At 44.0% G+C, this 17,771-nt stretch overlaps 1 protein-coding gene across 12 annotated transcripts in view; it reads right to left on the bottom strand.

Annotated features, from left to right (window-relative positions):
• PROM1 (prominin 1) overlaps positions 1-17,771 on the bottom strand; it is a 126,108-nt gene that overhangs the window by 50,599 nt on the left and 57,738 nt on the right. For 10 of the 12 annotated variants that reach the window (XM_032854639.1, XM_032854636.1, XM_032854642.1 and 7 more), the window contains 3 exons: positions 14,625-14,680; positions 7,368-7,394; positions 5,268-5,473 (listed from right to left, as the gene is read on the bottom strand). In XM_032854639.1, the coding sequence (XP_032710530.1) occupies positions 5,268-5,473; positions 7,368-7,394; positions 14,625-14,680 (289 nt within the window). The remainder of the gene's footprint in view (positions 1-5,267; positions 5,474-7,367; positions 7,395-14,624; positions 14,681-17,771) is intronic. The other 2 variants (XM_032854654.1, XM_032854659.1) reach the window with 1 other exon arrangement.

Below are 17,771 nucleotides of genomic sequence, written 5' to 3'. Positions count from 1 at the left end.
TTTTCTCTCATATATACTTAAAAGTAAATATATATATATATATATGTATATATATATATATATATTTAGATATACATAAAAGTAAATATGTAAAGCTTTTGAAAACCTAAGGATAAACCTTTAAAATTTATAGCAATTTTTTCCCTACCAATTTCCACTGACTTAATGAAATTAGCCAATAAAAGCCAAATAAATGCTTTGTCTGTAACTGATCTCTTATTTTTTAAAGATAATTTTTTAATCTTATTATTAAATAACTATCCCCCTCTCATTCACATTAAGAAAGTCTCACGATTTTCAGGCATGCTAGCTCAGTTTCTATTCTAGAACCCTGTGGTCTCAAAGCCAGGAATTGACTATCACAATCCTAATACAAAAAATGAATTTTGAAAATAGTCATCTATATGGGATTCAATTTTCACCATGGCAATTGGCAAAAGCTGACTTACTGTACTCAGAAACTTAGAAATACACTGGAAAAATAAAGGTATGGCTGTTTGATCCTGTTTTGTTGTTGTCCATCACCTTTCTGGAATTCTGAAAAACGCAGTGATGACAAAGCACAAAGGAAAGAAAGGAGAGGAAACTTGGCTTTTTCTGGAGTCAGACACATCTGCTGGAACAGTGTACAGCAAGAAGTGGAAATTCAATCTTCTGCTGATGGTCAAACAGACTTACATAAACATATGTCAACATCTGTGAATTCAAACATTCCACTGTTGCCTTTGGAAAAGCTCAGAAAGGAACATGACCACATATATTCCATGTATATGAGGGGACCTTTCTCCTTAACACCTATGCCTTTCCCAATCAAAAACAAACAAATATACATTTAATTCGTTTCAAATTAAAAGAAGGATGGATGGAAAATAAGAGTACTCACATAGAAATCTTTGCTTTCCCCAGGACTGTAATCTTTTTGCCTAGTTTTTTGTTGTGGTTATTTTTTGTTTTTTTTTAGGGTTTTTTTTTTGTTTTGTTTTTGTTTTTTAAGATTTTGTTGATCTATTTGAGAGAGAGAGGGTGAGCATGAGTGCACTGGGGCAGAGGGAGAGGGAAGACAACCTGCTGAGCTTGGAGCCCAATGCTGGACTCTATCCCAGGACCGCTGAGATCATAACCTGAGCCGAAGGCAGAGCTTGAGTGACTGAGCCACTCTGGTGCCCCTCTTTTTGGCTAGTTTTGATTAGCTTGCAAATTCAATTCATCATGTCGAAAATACCTGCAAACCAAGGGAGGATTCAAAAGAAAGACATCATAATAGCTATTCCAAATTTACAAATGCAAGCCAAGAAGTTTAAACTTCTAGTGTGAGTTTAAGATAAACTAAACAACGTCAAATACTACTCTTATTTAAAGCTATTTATGATTCATATAGGAATTCAATATATTATTGTAAAATTTGTTTTAAATTGTCACTTAGCCTCAAATAGGTGACATTGAAATTTGAAGATGTGGTTTTTAAATTAATAAATTTTACTTGGGTGGGGAAACATTTTTTAATATAATTTTAAGGTTTTTATTTATTTATTTGTTTGACAAACAGAGAGACAGAGAGAGAAAGTAAGCACAAGCAGGGGGGAGCAGCAGGCAGTGGGAGAGGGAGAAGCAGGCCTCCTGCTGAGCAGGGACCCTGACGAGGGGCTTGATCCCAGGCCTCTGAGATCAAGACTTGAGCTGAAGGCCAATGCTTAACCAACTGAACCATCCAGGTGTCCTGCCCTGGGGAAATACACCCAAACTGAATGTAGAGAAGGCTATAGAGAATCACAGCCTGTCTTTTTTTAAAGAATTTTCTAAACTGAAATATCCCTGGGAGGAAAAAAAAAAAGAACTTATCTAAATTTATTTGATGGATCTGAGTTTTAAAGAATAAAAAAAAAAAAAAAACACAGTAGCATTCATTTTACATATAAATGAAAGCCAAGTTTATTTCTGACTTTGTAGCTTTATTGTTCACATATTTTGGTACTTTAAAAACTTTTTTAAAAGTTTCTATTTATTTATTTGAGAGAGAGAGAGCATGAGCGAGAGGAGGGATAAAGGGAGAGGGAGAAGCAGATGCCCCATTAAACAGGGAGCCCTGCACTGAGCCCCACCCAGGCTCAATCCCAGGGCCCTGAGATGACCTGAGCTAAAGTCAAATGATTAACCAACTGAGTCACCCAGGCATCCCAGTGGCATTTTAAGCATAATGTAAATAATTCAAACAGTTCAGGGTGAAATATAACACACATGGCACATAGTTAGACAAAATGTAAGTATTTTCAGTTCCAATTTAAAAATAGGAACCCCCCCAAAATAGGAACCCAATATACAATATATGCTTGATTTAAAAAAAAAATGAAAAGTCTATTATTACATATGTAAACATAAATTTGGGTAAATATGTAACTACATACAACAAAGAATTTTCCTGAAATTATAGCAAATGTATTTATATCAAGCAAAAACTACTAACTTACTGAATAAGTAATCACATTAACAAAAAGCCCTAAGGGCAAGTATTTTCAGATGACATTTTATCACCTGAGCCTCATCTTTGCTGTCCAGACTGTCTCTCTAGAGAGGGAGAGGCATGGCACTCCAAGTCTCTGGATGAATGAAAGATGGAAGTTTTAGGTTTAAAAGAAATGCGCAGACATCTCTGCTGGGTCTGACAGGTCTTTGGACTGCAACTGACACTTTTCAGGTAGGTGGAGAGGAGGTAACCACTCCCACAGCTGGAGTGCGGTCTGGGCATTCCTAAAAGTCTTTCAAACACAAAGCAGAGAGACAGGGACTTCTGAAATTACTATTGACATGATCTCAAGCTGCTTTTCAGAATTTAATGGGCAGGAACAGATTCAAATTATTCACAAAGAAAGCGTTGGAGAGACAGAGAAGAGAAAAGAGAAAAACCCTCCCTGATGGTCAAACAAGGGTGCATGAAATTAGCAACCCATGCACGTGGGTCCAGTTTGCACCTAGACTGTTAAGTTCTATTATTTAACTATTTCCAGAAGAAGCATGCCTTTAAAAAGAAAGAAAGAAAGAAAGAAAGAAAGAAAGAAAGAAAGAAAGAAAGAAAGAAAGAAAGAAGAAAGAAAGAAAAAGAAAAGAAAAGAAAAGAAAGAAAGATTGTCTTGGAATCAGTGGTAATGCACAGGCTTTTGCTTTTGGGGGAGATTTTTTTTGGTTGGTTAAGTTTGATTTTTGATGCACTGAATTCAGTAGGTAATATCTGAGCATGGTAGATAATTCCAAAGAGACAAAATGTCTATCTGCAGCGAGAAGTGATTTCCTTTCTACCCTCCACAACCAATAAATTGCCTTCCCAGAGCCCACCACTGCTGCCTACTACTTATGTTCTAGGCAAATATAACCAAATGTCTGGGTCCCTCTCCTTTTTTATTTTGGTCTTAGGGGCCATGTTCCATACACAATCTGCGAGCTGCTTCTCTCAATTCATCTCTCCTGGGGACTGATTCATATCAGCACGTGTGGAGTACTTCCCATCCCTTCCAATAGGTATAGCCCATTCTGATGAATGATCACCCCACAGCATGCGTACTACCAGGACCCTGCTAATGACCACGCTTGCAGAACTTTTCTTCTTGGATTTCCAGCTAAAACTTTAGCTGGTAGGCCAGCTGAAATCGTTCTGCTTAATTTTGTTCAATTTCTATTTAATTCTGAATTCTGCTTAAATTCCCTTATATCAGTTATTTAGCAAAACCCGACAAATCTTACAGCTACGGAGCAAAAGCAGTGCTTGGAGAAAAGAGCGATGAGGAGGCGGACTTCTGGTCCTCCTGTCTCTGCGTCTCCTTGGGACCTAGCATTATTCACATCGTGGGCACTTTTATTGCTGTCGCTAAATGTCAGGACATTCATGGGCTGAATGAATGAGAAGATGTGGAAGCACATCTCCTGTGACCAAATATCACAACCAGGGGGCCAGGAATGTGAAACTCGCTCAGCCGAGGATTCTGATTTGCACTTGGTGAAATGTTACTGTCTTTTTCCTTTCCTTTCCTCCCCTCCCCTCCCCTCCCCTCCTCTCTCCTCTCCTCTCCTCTCCTCTCCTCTCCTCTCCTCTCTTACTCTCCCCTCCCCTCCCCTTCTTTTCCTTCCCTTCCCCTCTCTTCTCCTTTCCTTTCTTTCTTTCTTCTTCTTGTTTTTTTTTTAATTTATTTACTTGTCTCATATTTAGAGAGTGAGGTGGAGGGGGAGAGGAAGAGAGGGTCCTAAGCAGGCACTGTCCTGAGTGTGGAGCCTGACGCAGGGCTCAATCTCACCACCAACCCTGAGATCATGACCTGAGCAGGACATGGGGAGATGGAGAGGAGAAGGGAATTGAGGGAAATTGGAAGGGGAGGTAACCATGAGAGACTATGGACTCTGAAAAACAACCTGAGGGTTTTGAAGGGGCAGGGGGTGGGAGGTTGGGGAAGCCAGGTGGTGGGTATTAAGGAGGGCACGTATTGCATGGAGCACTGGGTGTGGTGCAAAAGCAATGAATACTGTTACACTGAAAAGAAATAATAATAAAAAAAAAGTATGTTATATTGCAATAAATAGTAAAATTAAAAAAAAAAAAAAGAAAGAAAGAAACCTAGAGTCGGACTCTTAACCGACTGTGCCACACGGGCGCCCCCAGAAGGCTGGTGTCTTAAAAGCAGTGTACTTCTGATCTGTCAGCCAATTGGAAAACTTGTGGCCGCAGAAGGACCTGCAGAAGAAACATTCTAAATCATGAAGCGTGTTCTATGCTTCGGGAGAGGGCAGCAGCTTAACTGCAAATTCAAGAAAACTGGGTTTTATTATTAGAAAGTTAATTCTATTCTGCAACATTCACACATTCCCCAGTTTGGGGACTATACCTATCCTTCAAGATCCCTTTTGAATGTACAAACCAACTAGGAAATGCTCTGCCTTCTGCAGGCCTCCTGTCTCCCAACAGCTATTTCAGGCAGGAGCTGCTGCTCTGGGAGGGAAATACTTCGTGCAGGCCAAGATTCATCAGCTTGTTTTCGGGAGGAAAAAATACCAAAGGGTTGGCTTAGCATGTAAATGAAGGCAGCCTGATTGTAACACTAACTTCGGGTTATGGTGACACTGTTTCGAACCATCCTGCACACGCATTTTTGTTCTCTTCTGTTTTATGGGTGTGTTGTTGTTGTCCTTGTTGTTTTGCTTTAAACTCGTGGGTTTACCAGCTGAGACATGGGATATTCCTCACCCACCCAAAACATAAATCCGCTGTCCTCCAAGATGCTACTTGCCTTATGAATATACAAATCACCAGGAGGGAGACTGTAAAGTATTTTCTCAGGAAGGTCCCGTTTTTCTTCTGCCGCTGATGCATTTCTCCACCACACTTGTTACAGCAACGGCACAGACCAAAGCAAAACCCCACCAGAGGCATCAGAAAGACAAAGAGCAGTCCCAGGACAGCACAAATAATAATCCCGATTTCATAGTAGATAATCTGTAGATCAAACAAAAGAAACAGCATATACCATGATACAAAATAACACGTAGAACATTCCATAGTGTGCAGGTTACATTTGTTTAACCTATTTGATACCATGAGTTGAATCTTCGTGTGTGCATGTGCGTATTTCCATCTTGATCCTCCTTTCTTTCTTTTTCTTTTTTTAAGAGGGACGGGCATGGGGGGAGGGAGAGAATCTTAAGCAGGCTCCACGCCTAACGTATGGAGCCTGATGCAGGGCTCGATCTCACGACCCTGAGATCATGACCTGAGCTGAAATCAAGAGTTGGATGCTTAACTGACTGAGCCACCCTATAGTCCCTTGATGCCCTTCCTTGAAACAGAGGAAGACAGATTTGAGTTATCAGAATATGGAATCAAGTAGTTACTATATTCTTCCAACTCACAGTAAAATGTCCAAATGCAGGGTCAAATTGCAAACGGCTGAATTTAAACCCCAAAGGTCATTGGGTACATTACAGATAACGTATGATCAGTGACAATGGGCGAAGTGAAGAATGTGGTCTTTGTAAAGTGGTACCTCTCCTGCCATGCGGGTACAGCTGGCCTCAGTAGCCCGTGTCTCAGATAGTCCTATGTTCCTAGGAACTAGAGCAACTTTGAGATAGAATAATGTGACCTAAATGTATTTTCATAATCACTGCTAGGGCTGTATTCTGGGATGAAAAAAAAATTAATGCAACCAGATGACACAAAACTTGAGTTTATTCCAATGCATGTATATAGTTACTCAAATTTCCACAAAGCAAGACATTTTTAACGAATGACAATTACAGATTGGCTGTTTGTGACTAACAGACCAGTTAGCTAGCAACAGATTCTGAAGCCACGCTGAACAAAGTAAACAAAACACGGGTGTTGCTCCTAGAAGCAAACATGAGGTCTTAGCACTGAACCGGGAGTCAGAAGACCTGCTTTAAATTCCAGCAGGGCGCTTCTAGTTCCCTAGTCCAGAATTAGCATTAACATCATGAACAGAATTGTGAGGGTCAGATAATTAGATGATTCAAAGTGAAAACAACAGCCAAGTGACGGCACACAATGAATAGTCAATCAATATTCGTTAACTCTGTGGGCAAATGCCTCAGAGTACTGAGGTACATGTGGCCCTTGAATATTAATTGAATATCCCTTGATATTAAGGATAAAATACTTTAAAAAAAGGTGGTTGAATTTTGCTGCATTCATTCTGCTTAAACTAAGACGCACTCCACAGCCACAGACAGTCCTGTAATGGCCCTTGGGAATGCACATCATTGGCCAATTGAGAACCTAGCCTCAGACACCCCAAACTCTTCTCAATTTCCCTATCATTTCCCAGCAAATGTTCCAAATCATTTACTATTTTTCAAAGGGATTTGAAATCCTTTCTAAATCCCAGGAGACACTGAACCCAAACCCAGGAAAGAAGGTGATTTGAAATGTTCTAAATGCACTGTGTTTAGTTCCAAGTACAAATTTCACATTTTATATTCTACCTTTGCAATGCTACTGGCTCAATATTATGTCCAAAAGTATCAGGAACAAGATATGTCATTTCAAGAGTTCCCTTCTGGGCTGAAGTCTGGCTAAGGTCTGGCAAGGACCTAAGTGACTTCCTGATACACAAGGACCTCCAGAACGCTCTGTGGACTGTGTGGAGCAGAAGCTCAAGGTTGAAATGTACCGAGATGGGTCGCTATTCTTTGGTGAAGTACTCAAACTGAAAGATTAGGTTAACAACGACTGCATTAACAAAAAAAGAAACAAGCCACTTTAAAAACCATCACAGTGGAGAGACAGTGAAGAACAGAGAGTTCTGGAGGAAACATCTCATTACCGGCTGGCTTTAGACAGAGCAACGAGAAACAGCAAACAAGAACTTTACCTTCAGAGTCAAGACTACATTTTCTGGCTGTGGAAGTCAAAGCAGTTGAGGAGTTGAGGAGAGTAAGGCAGAGGCAGCATGCGTCAAGAGAACAGAAAAAGTTACATGAGTGATTAACCACAACGGGGAACGTTAATACTCCATACAGAGAAAATCAAGTGAGAGGAGGATCCCCAAAAGACAGGAACATAAAACTTGAGTGTTTATTAGAGAAACAGCCTTGAGGTTGACTTAGGTCTGGAATTTACACCTGAAATTTATATTTGGATTTCTTGAAAGGGTCTTAACAATATGCTAATCAGTTGTGGACAGTGGAGGTAGGGAATTGGAGGGAAAGCTACACATGCTTAACACACTAACTGCCTGGTCTTTGCACAACAGGGGATCAGCAGCTGCTTAGAACCCCAGCGAAAGCAATGGCTTCCAAAGTGTCCTTTCTGAACTGAAAATCTGATGGTGTCATCCTCTTGCTCAACAGCATTCCAAGGATTCCTACCATGTTTCATTCAAACCTCTTAATGTGATCCTGTAACTTAATCCCGGCTTCATGTCCTGTTCTTCATACCATTCAGTTCCTAGGAAGAAGCCTCACGCTCCCCCTTCCTCCCTCCAGCTCCCCTGTGCTGCCTCCTCACCCAGAACATTATTCCCTTCACCTCTCTGCTCACGAAACTCAAGTCAGCCTGGATGTGGCGTCCTCCTGGAAATCTGTCTTGAGAACCAAGTCTGGGTTTGCTTTCTTCCCTGCTTCCTGCTGCCTTGGAGCCCACACTTGCCCTTTGCCAGCACGTGCCCCACGTGGAAGGACTCTCCCATGGAAGCACACTGCCCAAGCCGTACTGTTTGTCCAGAGAGAACAAGATCCATGACGTCACTCTCACCATTGTCTCTCAAGCGCCTACCCAGGGACTTGGCATGCAAATGGTGCCCCACTGGAATCAGGTAACCTGATGAATGGAGTGAGGGTGTTCTCTAAATGGTGGTCCAGAGATAGGGCTGGACCGCCCCACAGTGAAATACGACAATGAGGATATAGTAAGTTTCCCATGAAATGGGATTTGCTCAATGTATCCTTTTGGTGGGGAGAGGGAGATGATAGCATATGAAAGGGGACAAAGTTAATATCGTTGCTATGGCATTTTAAATATCCTTGTGTGGCAAAATAAAATTGGGTGGCTCTATGTCACTTTTTTGGAAATTGTGTGCTCTAGGAAATCGAGAAGTTTAGGAACTATAGCTTTGGATGGCAGATTTTCACAGATGTGAAGGAACGATGACTGTGATATTAGTAACTTTTAAATGAGGCATCCAGCATGTTGGGGTGGGCAGCTCGGAGGCACATGCCCCCAGGGTCACATGGGGCATCCTGAATGACCCTGGGCATGGCCCCCACAGGCTCGTTGTCTCCCAAACCTACCATAAGTACTTCATAGCACATGTTCAAAACACTGGCTTTCAGCTCCTCCCCTAGAGTGGGTATCAGGAGACTTGGGTAAACCCAGCCATCAGTCTTGAAAGCAAGCCCCGAGTCATGGCTACGATCAGGTGGGTTTCAGAAACCTGCTCTCACCTCTAAGGTTGGTCATGCTGAGCTGAGGCCCCTGGGCAGAACCACCTGTAAGTTACAACAATCAGCTGATCCTTTTGCATTTACCCACCTACCCCACTGAGGGATAGGTCTGGTCTGATATATCTGATGGGCTACCAGCAAACCCCACAGTGGAGCTGGGTTCGTCACTACCTCTTCCCCATCCATGCTGGCTGTCACTCAGGTATAAAGTTATTTTCATGCAATGCAGCAGTCTGAATCCCTCTGTGCCACATTATGTCTGTGATTCCCCACTCCAGTTAATTACCCATATCGTCACCGGGGGCCTTTTCAAAAATATCAATAACCAGCCAGCCCTGGTCTAGGGGACGGGCCTAGACCTTGTTGCCAACGCTACTCTGAGCGTTCGTTACCTTACTGACAGAACAGGGATAAGCAGAGATATTATTTTATGCAGTTTTGCAAAGAGAACAAGAGAAAACAGTGAGCAGTAACACATTTTGTGCATTATTTTGTTCTAAGCGCTTTACATATACTGTGTAATGTATGTTAAATGAGGTAATACATTGAAGTGCTTAGGACCAGGTTTCCCAGCATAACGCTCAATCAGTCATCATTATCACCATCATCATCAGAAGAAGTAGAGATAATGCATGTTAACACTATTCTCATCTCTCACCTCCAACAAACCTCAGACCATGATCCAAGTCATGGACTATCTCACACTGCCTGCTCTCTTAAATGCTACTGAGATCCCCAGAAAGTATGTCCCTTACTTGGAAAGGAGAGTGTGTTCTGACCACGTCACCTGGGGGGCGGGAAACAAGGAACTCATTCACTTAGCTTTCCCAGACATGTAGAGTAGTAGTGTGGGTTACCACACACCCACTGGAATGATAGACCCGCCATTTCCTAAGTGCCAAATTGATATCCAATGACTGTTAACACTAGTGAGGTCATGGAAGTCAGCAGGGATGGGGCCCAGGCCCAGCACCTGCCCCCAGAGGAAGCTTCTAGAAAGGGAAAGGTAATAACTGAGGAATGACATGAATGAGGAAGGGCAGCCAACCAAGAGGCTGGAATGGAGAGGGACCATGACCACAAGGAATCGAACCCAGGAGGTCATCCCAAAGAAGCTGGCCACTCCTATGGACAGGGATGCACAGAATGGAAAGTCAGAGGTGGTGGCAGGGGTCGGGGGGGACGGGAGGCGGGGAAGGTACTGGGAGACCTGTCCCCTGGAAAGGTTTCTAGAGGGTAGGTGGCACTTAGGGCTTGTTGGGGGGAACCAATGTAATCATCTACCTAAATTGCCCCCAAACGATGCATTCTTTGAAGATGGGAACTGTGTCCTTTCCTTCAGTTGAGGAGCCACTGCTTGACAAGCTCGGCTGAGAGGCTCTCTCTTCAGAAAGCCCATGTGAGCTGGGAGGAGGGTGACGGTATGCTGTTTCCCTTGGTTTTCAGTCAGCCAGAGACTCTGGGAAGGGGCTCACCCACACGCTGGTCCCCGAGGGAACGCACTCAGGAGCGAGTTGCCCATGTAATCTCTACCTAGACCCCTGTGGTGAGGACAGACTATTCTTGGGAAGACCAAACTGAGTAATACTTGTAAGTCATGAACAAGGGCACCCACCTCTGAGCACATGCTATAGATGTGCTAGGAGCCTGGGGTTATTGGAGTCATTGCTTGGATTTCCATAGCTCCATCTGCCTGATTCTCAACTTCCCTCTTGGCTCCATAATTCCAAATTCTATTCCTCTCCCAGATTTCCATTTCCGCCCGACCACTTTTTCCCAGGGATGATTACCCACCATCACAGTCTGGCTTAATAGGTAGAAGGCACAGCTTGGAGGCTGTCAGTCTCTCCATACAGCCCAGAATACTCACATGAACTGTGTCTTCCAGACTAGTCACTTTAGGACTACAGTCCAGTGGCCAGATTGAGCCTACTTTTTGTTGGTGGTGTGCTTGTCAGTTCGGAGTTAGACTCATCTGGGTACAAATCCCAGTTTCAGCATTTAGTCCCTGGGTGACCTTGGGCAAGTCCCCCAGCCTGAGTTCAGGATTTTCTTGCATGCACCATGCACAGACACCTCTGCCTCGGATCAGTGTCATTGTGAGGATTAGAAACAATGTCAGGCTTCTAAACCAGTGTCGGCCCAGGTGGACAAGAATTAGTATTACAGACAGGGCGATGACCTAGTCTACACTTCAGAACCAACGAAGCAGCTTTGTGCTGCGAGCCAAGTGCTCATAACTGGAATTAAGGCTGTATTTCTCATCTACTCCACCTGCCTTGACATCTCGGTTCAAATGCCAACTCTCCCGTGGCGTCTTTTCCTGATTTCCCAGGGACAACAACAATTCCCTTTCTCTGAATGTTCATGTCCTTTATCAGAACTTCTCATGTGATGCGAATCTCCCTCCATCTCACAGTCCAGCTGTCGACGGCATTAGTCTGCTGGGGCCGCCATGACATAGTGCCACAGGCCAGAGGGCTTAAACAACAGAAAGGTATTTCTTCACAGGCCTGGGGGCTGGGAGTCTGTGATCAAGGTGTGGGCAGGGTTGGTGTCTTCTGAGGCCTCTCTCCTTGGCTTGCAAATGGCTGTCTTCTCCCTGTGTCTTTATGTGTTTTTTTCTGTGTGTATATGTGTGTATGTCCTAGTCTCCTCTTCTTTCAAGGATACCAGTCAGACTGGATTAGGACCCACGAACAACCCCATTTTAAGTTAATTACCCATTTAACAACGTTATCTCTAAATACAATCCCACTCTGAGGCGCTGGGGATTAGGATCTAAGCTTATGAATCGGGGGCACAATCAGCCCATAACATCCGTGTTTATTTCTTGTCCCATATCAACTGTGAGTTGGAGGAGTGAAGGCTGTACTTTCACATGTTTGTCCCCCTACTATGCCTCGTTCCTAGTCAGCATTCTGTCAACAGAGATAAAATGAATACATAAAACAAAAGAGAGTATTTTTTAAAAATGTGGAGGAGGAGAGGGGCCGAGGATCTTAAAGCTCTACCTTTAGCTTTCAGTTGAAGTGTAAAAAGGAGGCAGTTCCATGAAAGTCCTAGTTCCCTTTCAAAGTCAGGCCCAGCCCTTGGAACAAAAGGTCTGCTGAACGCTTCTGGAGCTCCTTATGAAGAGAGTTCACTAAAAGAGCACCCAGCCCGAAGGTCAATGCCGCAGTGGCTCCACGGTCATCTGAGGGCTCACCAGAGGAGGAAATGCTGGCTCAGCACTAAGAAAGCTGAGAACACTCCTCAGAGCCACTCACCTGGCCAGACCTTACCTGTGTGACTGCGTGAATCAGAGACCCCGTGGGCACCTGTCAGTGCAGAAGACGCTGTTGGTGCCCCCCACCTCCCTCAGGCCTCAGTCATCCCCCTGGGCCTCCTCAAACTTCTAGCTACTGCCATCTTTAACTCTGCGCCTGAAGGCCTTTTATGGAACCAGGGCAGGTCAGAAGTGCTTACGGATGAACCCTCTCCTCCCGTAACCTGTGACCCTTCAGTCTCGGCGTCTGGACGCCTCAGCTCCCTCATCCTAACAGTGGACTAATTCGGACACTGGTGGTTTGCAACGTTTCCCCAGCAATTCTATAGGATCACGCTTCAGTCACCCCTTGTGGCAGGTGGCGTCAGGCCACACTCTTTACGGCTGCCCTCCCTCCCTTGTATTATTCTCTAATTCCCAGCCAGTGTTCCCTGCACCTCCCAAACAATTGGCTTGTCCTTGACTCCTGCTCTGCTTGGGAGGACTCCAACCCAACACGCTCAGCATACATCAGACTAAACCACTCACACAAGGTGCCTGGCTTCCCTGGGGTCTTCACCTCACCAGATCCCTCTTCCTTGGACAACCATGGAAAACATGACCCGGATTCAGGTCATTCATGAGGGCTCAGTTCTGTCTCCTCTCTCCACTTCACCCAGATGCCAGTGGTTTTTGTTCATCTACAAAGACACCTGAGGCGGAGAGGAAATCAGCCACTAGGGAGATACCAGTTTTATAGGACATCCAGTCGAATACCAAGCCCACCATAAGGGACCTGCCCAGCTAAGAATCCTGCCATGGAGAGCGGCAGCGAAACACTGGCAAGCAGGGCTTCTCAGAGTCACCTCAGGGTCTCAGGACCCCATCCTCCAAGGCCTGGAACAGGTGAAGCATGCTACCCAAGCCCATGCCTTGGCAGAACCAGTTGGCATTCAGGCCAGGCTGCTGCTGGCACGAAAGCTGTCCACACTCACTTTGTTTTGCCCAGGAATGCGGGCAGACCCAGGCAATCCTGTTCGGGACACACATGAGGCCCGCGGCATTTAATAATGAAAATGTTTTCTACGGTCCTAGGGAAGGCCGTGAGCACTGTAGAGAAACTGGCTCCTCAGCTTTTATACATGTAAATGTTTTTTAGATAAGGCTTTCCTCTTTGGCTTCTGTGTTTGCTTTCTCTTGAGTATCATTTTATTGCAAATTGAGAAGAGGAGGCCTGGTAACCACAGCACCTGCGGTTCATTCACCGGGCAGGAGTCCCGCGCCCTCCCCATACACCGCCCCCCACACCCACCGGGAACACCGTCATCCGCGTTTGCTGTGGCTGGCGCTTCAAGAACGTCCACCATGTGTCTGCTTTTATTGTTCTCTTGATAACCACCTTCGTGCCAGGGAAGGAGAGAGCAACGGGACAAAGAGCCTGACAAATGGATTCAACTATTTTCTTTCTTTCTTTTTTTTTTTTTCAATTACCCTAACATTCAACGCAACAAACATTTGTCTATTTCACTGGCAACCCCACACTCACAGTAAACTAAAATCAAAAGAATACACTCTTCTGTTTAGGTAGTTGATTGCAGATGCAAACGGAGTGAATGGGCGATGCAGCGCCTCGGTATTAAGTAGAGACCCACAAGGTCCTTAATATGGTCCGCTTGTGAGCATTCAGGGTCCCGCTCACCTCTCCTTCCTCTCCAATCCTTCACGCCTTGTCCTGGTGGCTCACCTGGTCCCCAAAGCCTGAGATGCCAGCAAAGGTCCCTCTGCACCTGCTGCAACCCTGCTTAGTATCCTTTTTACCACAAGCCCCCCAATCACCTCCTTGTGGAAGAGCTTCCAGTCAGATTTAATTACTTTCATCTACGTTCCTCTGCATATTACATATAAATCTACTTATTTCCTTCTTCTCTTTCTTCTTCCTTTAACAATGAGGTACTATCTCTGCCATCTGGCTCTTCATCTCCTGAGACCAAGGGCTGTTTTCCTTAACTCTAGCCGGGGTAAGTGCACACACAGAGCTCTCAATGAACCTGCTCAAATGTGAAGATGCTTTTCAACAAACTGTATTTTTAAAACAAAGTACACATCCCTGTTTCTAGAAATGCTCAAACAATTCTACTTAGTTAGGGAGTTCCTCTCCCTTAGCTAAAAAAGTACCATAGTACTTCCCTTAAGGAAATTTGGGTTTTTAAATAACATATACCTTGAAAGGTGAATGTTTCTTCAAATCCTCCTTTTGGAGTTTCTGCTGCAGTTCAAATGGGATTTATAAAGTGCTTTAATATTTCATAAAATTTCTTAGTTAAAAAAAAAAAAACTCTACAAATTTCACAGGTTAACTGATTGTTTAAAGATTTACTTCCAAGTCAGCCAAAATTTTGTACATACTTATTTTCCTAACAAATATACCAATAAAAATTACCTTCTCATACTCAGTTGAGAAGTCGAACTTCTTTTGTAGAATTTTTCTTAAAATATCTGTGGGAAAAAGCCGCAAAAGAAGAGCAAGGTTACTTTTTCAGTAAAAACACAAAATGCATATTTAGGAAATAAAGTCTATATATACTCACAAAGTATTGTACCTCTCTCTATGTAGTAGTCTTATAATTTTATTCCTATTTATTTTAGACAGAGAGAGAGAATGCATAAGCAGGAGGAGGGACAGAGGGAGAGAGGGGGAGAGACTCTCCTAGCAGACTCCCTGCTGAGTGGGGAGCCCAATTTGATGGGGAGCTCCATCCCAGGATCCTGAGATCATGACCTGAGACAAAATCAAGAGTCAGATGCTCAACCAACTGAGCCACCTGGGCACCCCAATTTTATTCCTATTTCTTAATGTAGGTAAATAACTGAGCTAATGAGGCTCTAACCAGAAGCAAAGAATGGAAGACAAGTATTTTTGACTCACTATTTTGTCAGTGGCAGAATTAGAGGGTTGCCATTTTTAAGAGTTTTCAATTTCTCACAAGACACCTTAATATTCGCCAACATACATGTCATTAATAATCCCTGATAACACGTGACACAAACTGCTCACTGTTAATTTTTGGAACCACAAATGCAACTTATTCTCTAATCATTCCATATTTATGTAATATTTTACAAATAAAAGGAATCTTATAATTGACTTAATCCAGAGTTCTTCACATGAAACATCCCTCCCTTCCCATCCCCAAACAGCACATGAAAACGTGAAATAATACGCAAAATGGGATTTTTTCCCCCCTACATTTGGGACAATTTCAAATTCTTACATAGGTCAAGATTCACCTCTTATTCTGACCCACCAATCCAGTCATGCTGCAACTGGGGATTGGCCAGAGAGAGTAACTTGTCTAAAATCTGTGATGTGTAAGACCAAGCCCAAGTGGGTCTTCCCTTCTCTGCCCTGCGGTACTTCCCACACTCCACACTATAACTGACCCCACCAATGAACTTCTACAATGCTCTGGCTGTACCATGCTAACCACTTCTAAAGTATACGGCAAGGGAGGAAAGGAATCCCTGTTGTGAATCCTTTTATAAAACAAGAAGTTCAGGTTTACACGCCAGGAAACAGCAAGCCACATACCCACAGGGCTTTCTGGAAAACAACTTCAACCTGCGCAGAGCAGACTAAATGCAGCAGGTCTTTAAAGAGTGTGCTATAGGAGCAGGGATCAAACCGGAAATTTTGGGATGCCTACACTAAGCCTAGAGTACTGGGAACCCCAGTTATCTCTCCAAGGGACATCAGGGCTGCCCACCCCCACAGATCTCCTCGCACTTTGAACTAGTCACTTCACTTTGATTTGTTTTTAAGATTTATTTATTTGAGAGAGAAAGAGAGAGCTCAGAGGGAGGGGAGCAGAGGGAGAGGGAGAATCAGGGAGAGCAGACTCCCTGTTGGTCATGAAACCCCACACTCAGGGCTCCATCCCAGGACCCTGAGATCATGACCTGAGTGGAAATCAAGAGTCAGCTGCTCAACCGACAGACTGCTTATTTTATAGACTAGGCTTCTGTTCTAGATTTCATTGAATGTAAGGGTCCACTGATGGTTTTTTTTAATTGGAAATCATCCATTTATTAAAATATATTTAATGACACAGGTGACATTCACGTGTTGTCTTTGGGGATCCTGATCTAACTAAGAGTTGGGATGGAGACCAAACTCCATTATCTTCTGGGTATCTAATCTTGGGTGAAGAATTAAAAGCCAGGAGCATTCTCATCAGCAAATCAGGATGACATCAGTCCCCACCCTCGAAGGATTCCTTCGGGCCAAGTGAGAGAAATGAGATTACATTAGTCTGGCCACACAGTACCCATCCACTTTTCTCATCTTTATAAAACCAATTCAACCAACCCAAATGAAAACGAGATATCTTCAGGGGAGCTGGTCCCTCCGTCCCTCTCAGGTCACACTGACCAGGGAAGTGGCCCCAGAGAGACGTATCCTCACTGGCTTATGTGGGCAGATCTGCACATGTGGCCCGTAAAACCCCCGGAATCCTGGAATCCTCAAGGTCTGCTCAGGGTTCTCATGAGGTGGAAGCAGAAGATGTTATTTGCCGTTTCACCGTGTTGGCATTTGTACTCAGGGTACAGAAGCGATGGTGGAGAAGGCTGTGTGATTTGGCACGAGTCACACAGTGTTCATTGCGTTCTATGCTGCCATGAACTCGAGGAAGATAGAAAGCCCAGTTACACAACAGAAGAATCTTGGTGAAGCATTTCAAAATCATGATTTTATCAGATAACCTCTGAGGAACCATCTTTCTAGTATTCTGTGTGAAGAAACAAAAGATTACATAAGGTGCTCCTGCTACACACCCCGGTACCCAGCTGTCTTCAGAGAGAGCACGGGGTCCTCGTTTTGAGTTAGGAGCTAAACCCCTCACAGAACATTGTTTTTGCTCCAAAGAAAGACAAGCCATGGTTATCCAGGCTTAAGTATCTCGTAGACATTTTCTCTAACATGGAGGAAGTGGAGCCCGCAACTTCAAGAAAGCGGCTGACAGCACTTGCTGCCAGTGATAAAATTAGAGCACTGCAGCAGAAATTAGAATTTTGCAAAATTTGTATCTGTGTGGTTGACAGACGCGGGATTTTGCCACATCGTTCTCACTCCACCTTAACAGGTTCTGTCAATTACAGGTGTAGCAGGTGCTTCCCTAAAGAGCTCCGTGGAGGCAGGCAAATGTGACATACATAGACCAGGTGTTGGCTACAGACTCAGTGAGAGAGTGACAGTCTTCCACTGTCCAACAGACGATGCCATCAGCTCTCTGGAGGACTGACTCTCCCAAGTTCCTGGGATCCTGGTGGTCCCAGGTGTTGGGGAATGGTCCCAGCTACACCAACGGCACTCCTTACTGACAGCTCACCCCAGTCCTTTGTCTGCCAGCTGGCTCTGTCTCTCTGCTAAAGCAGATCCTTGCTGCAAGGGCCAAAAATCCATCCGAGGCTTTGGAGCAGGGATGTTCTCCCTCCCCCTGCTTTAGAACAGCACTGCCTAAGAGAAATCTACTGCAAGCCATACAAGTCATTTCAAATCTCCTATTAGCCACATTTAAAAATTAAGAAA

The sequence above is a fragment of the Lontra canadensis genome, unplaced genomic scaffold (genome assembly GCF_010015895.1).
Source record: "Lontra canadensis isolate GAN:19392208 unplaced genomic scaffold, GSC_riverotter_1.0 scaffold1, whole genome shotgun sequence".
Taxonomy (NCBI): Eukaryota; Metazoa; Chordata; class Mammalia; order Carnivora; family Mustelidae; genus Lontra; species Lontra canadensis.
The sequence above is the reverse complement of the archived record's forward strand: the minus strand, read 5'-3'. Positions and strand labels throughout refer to the sequence as shown.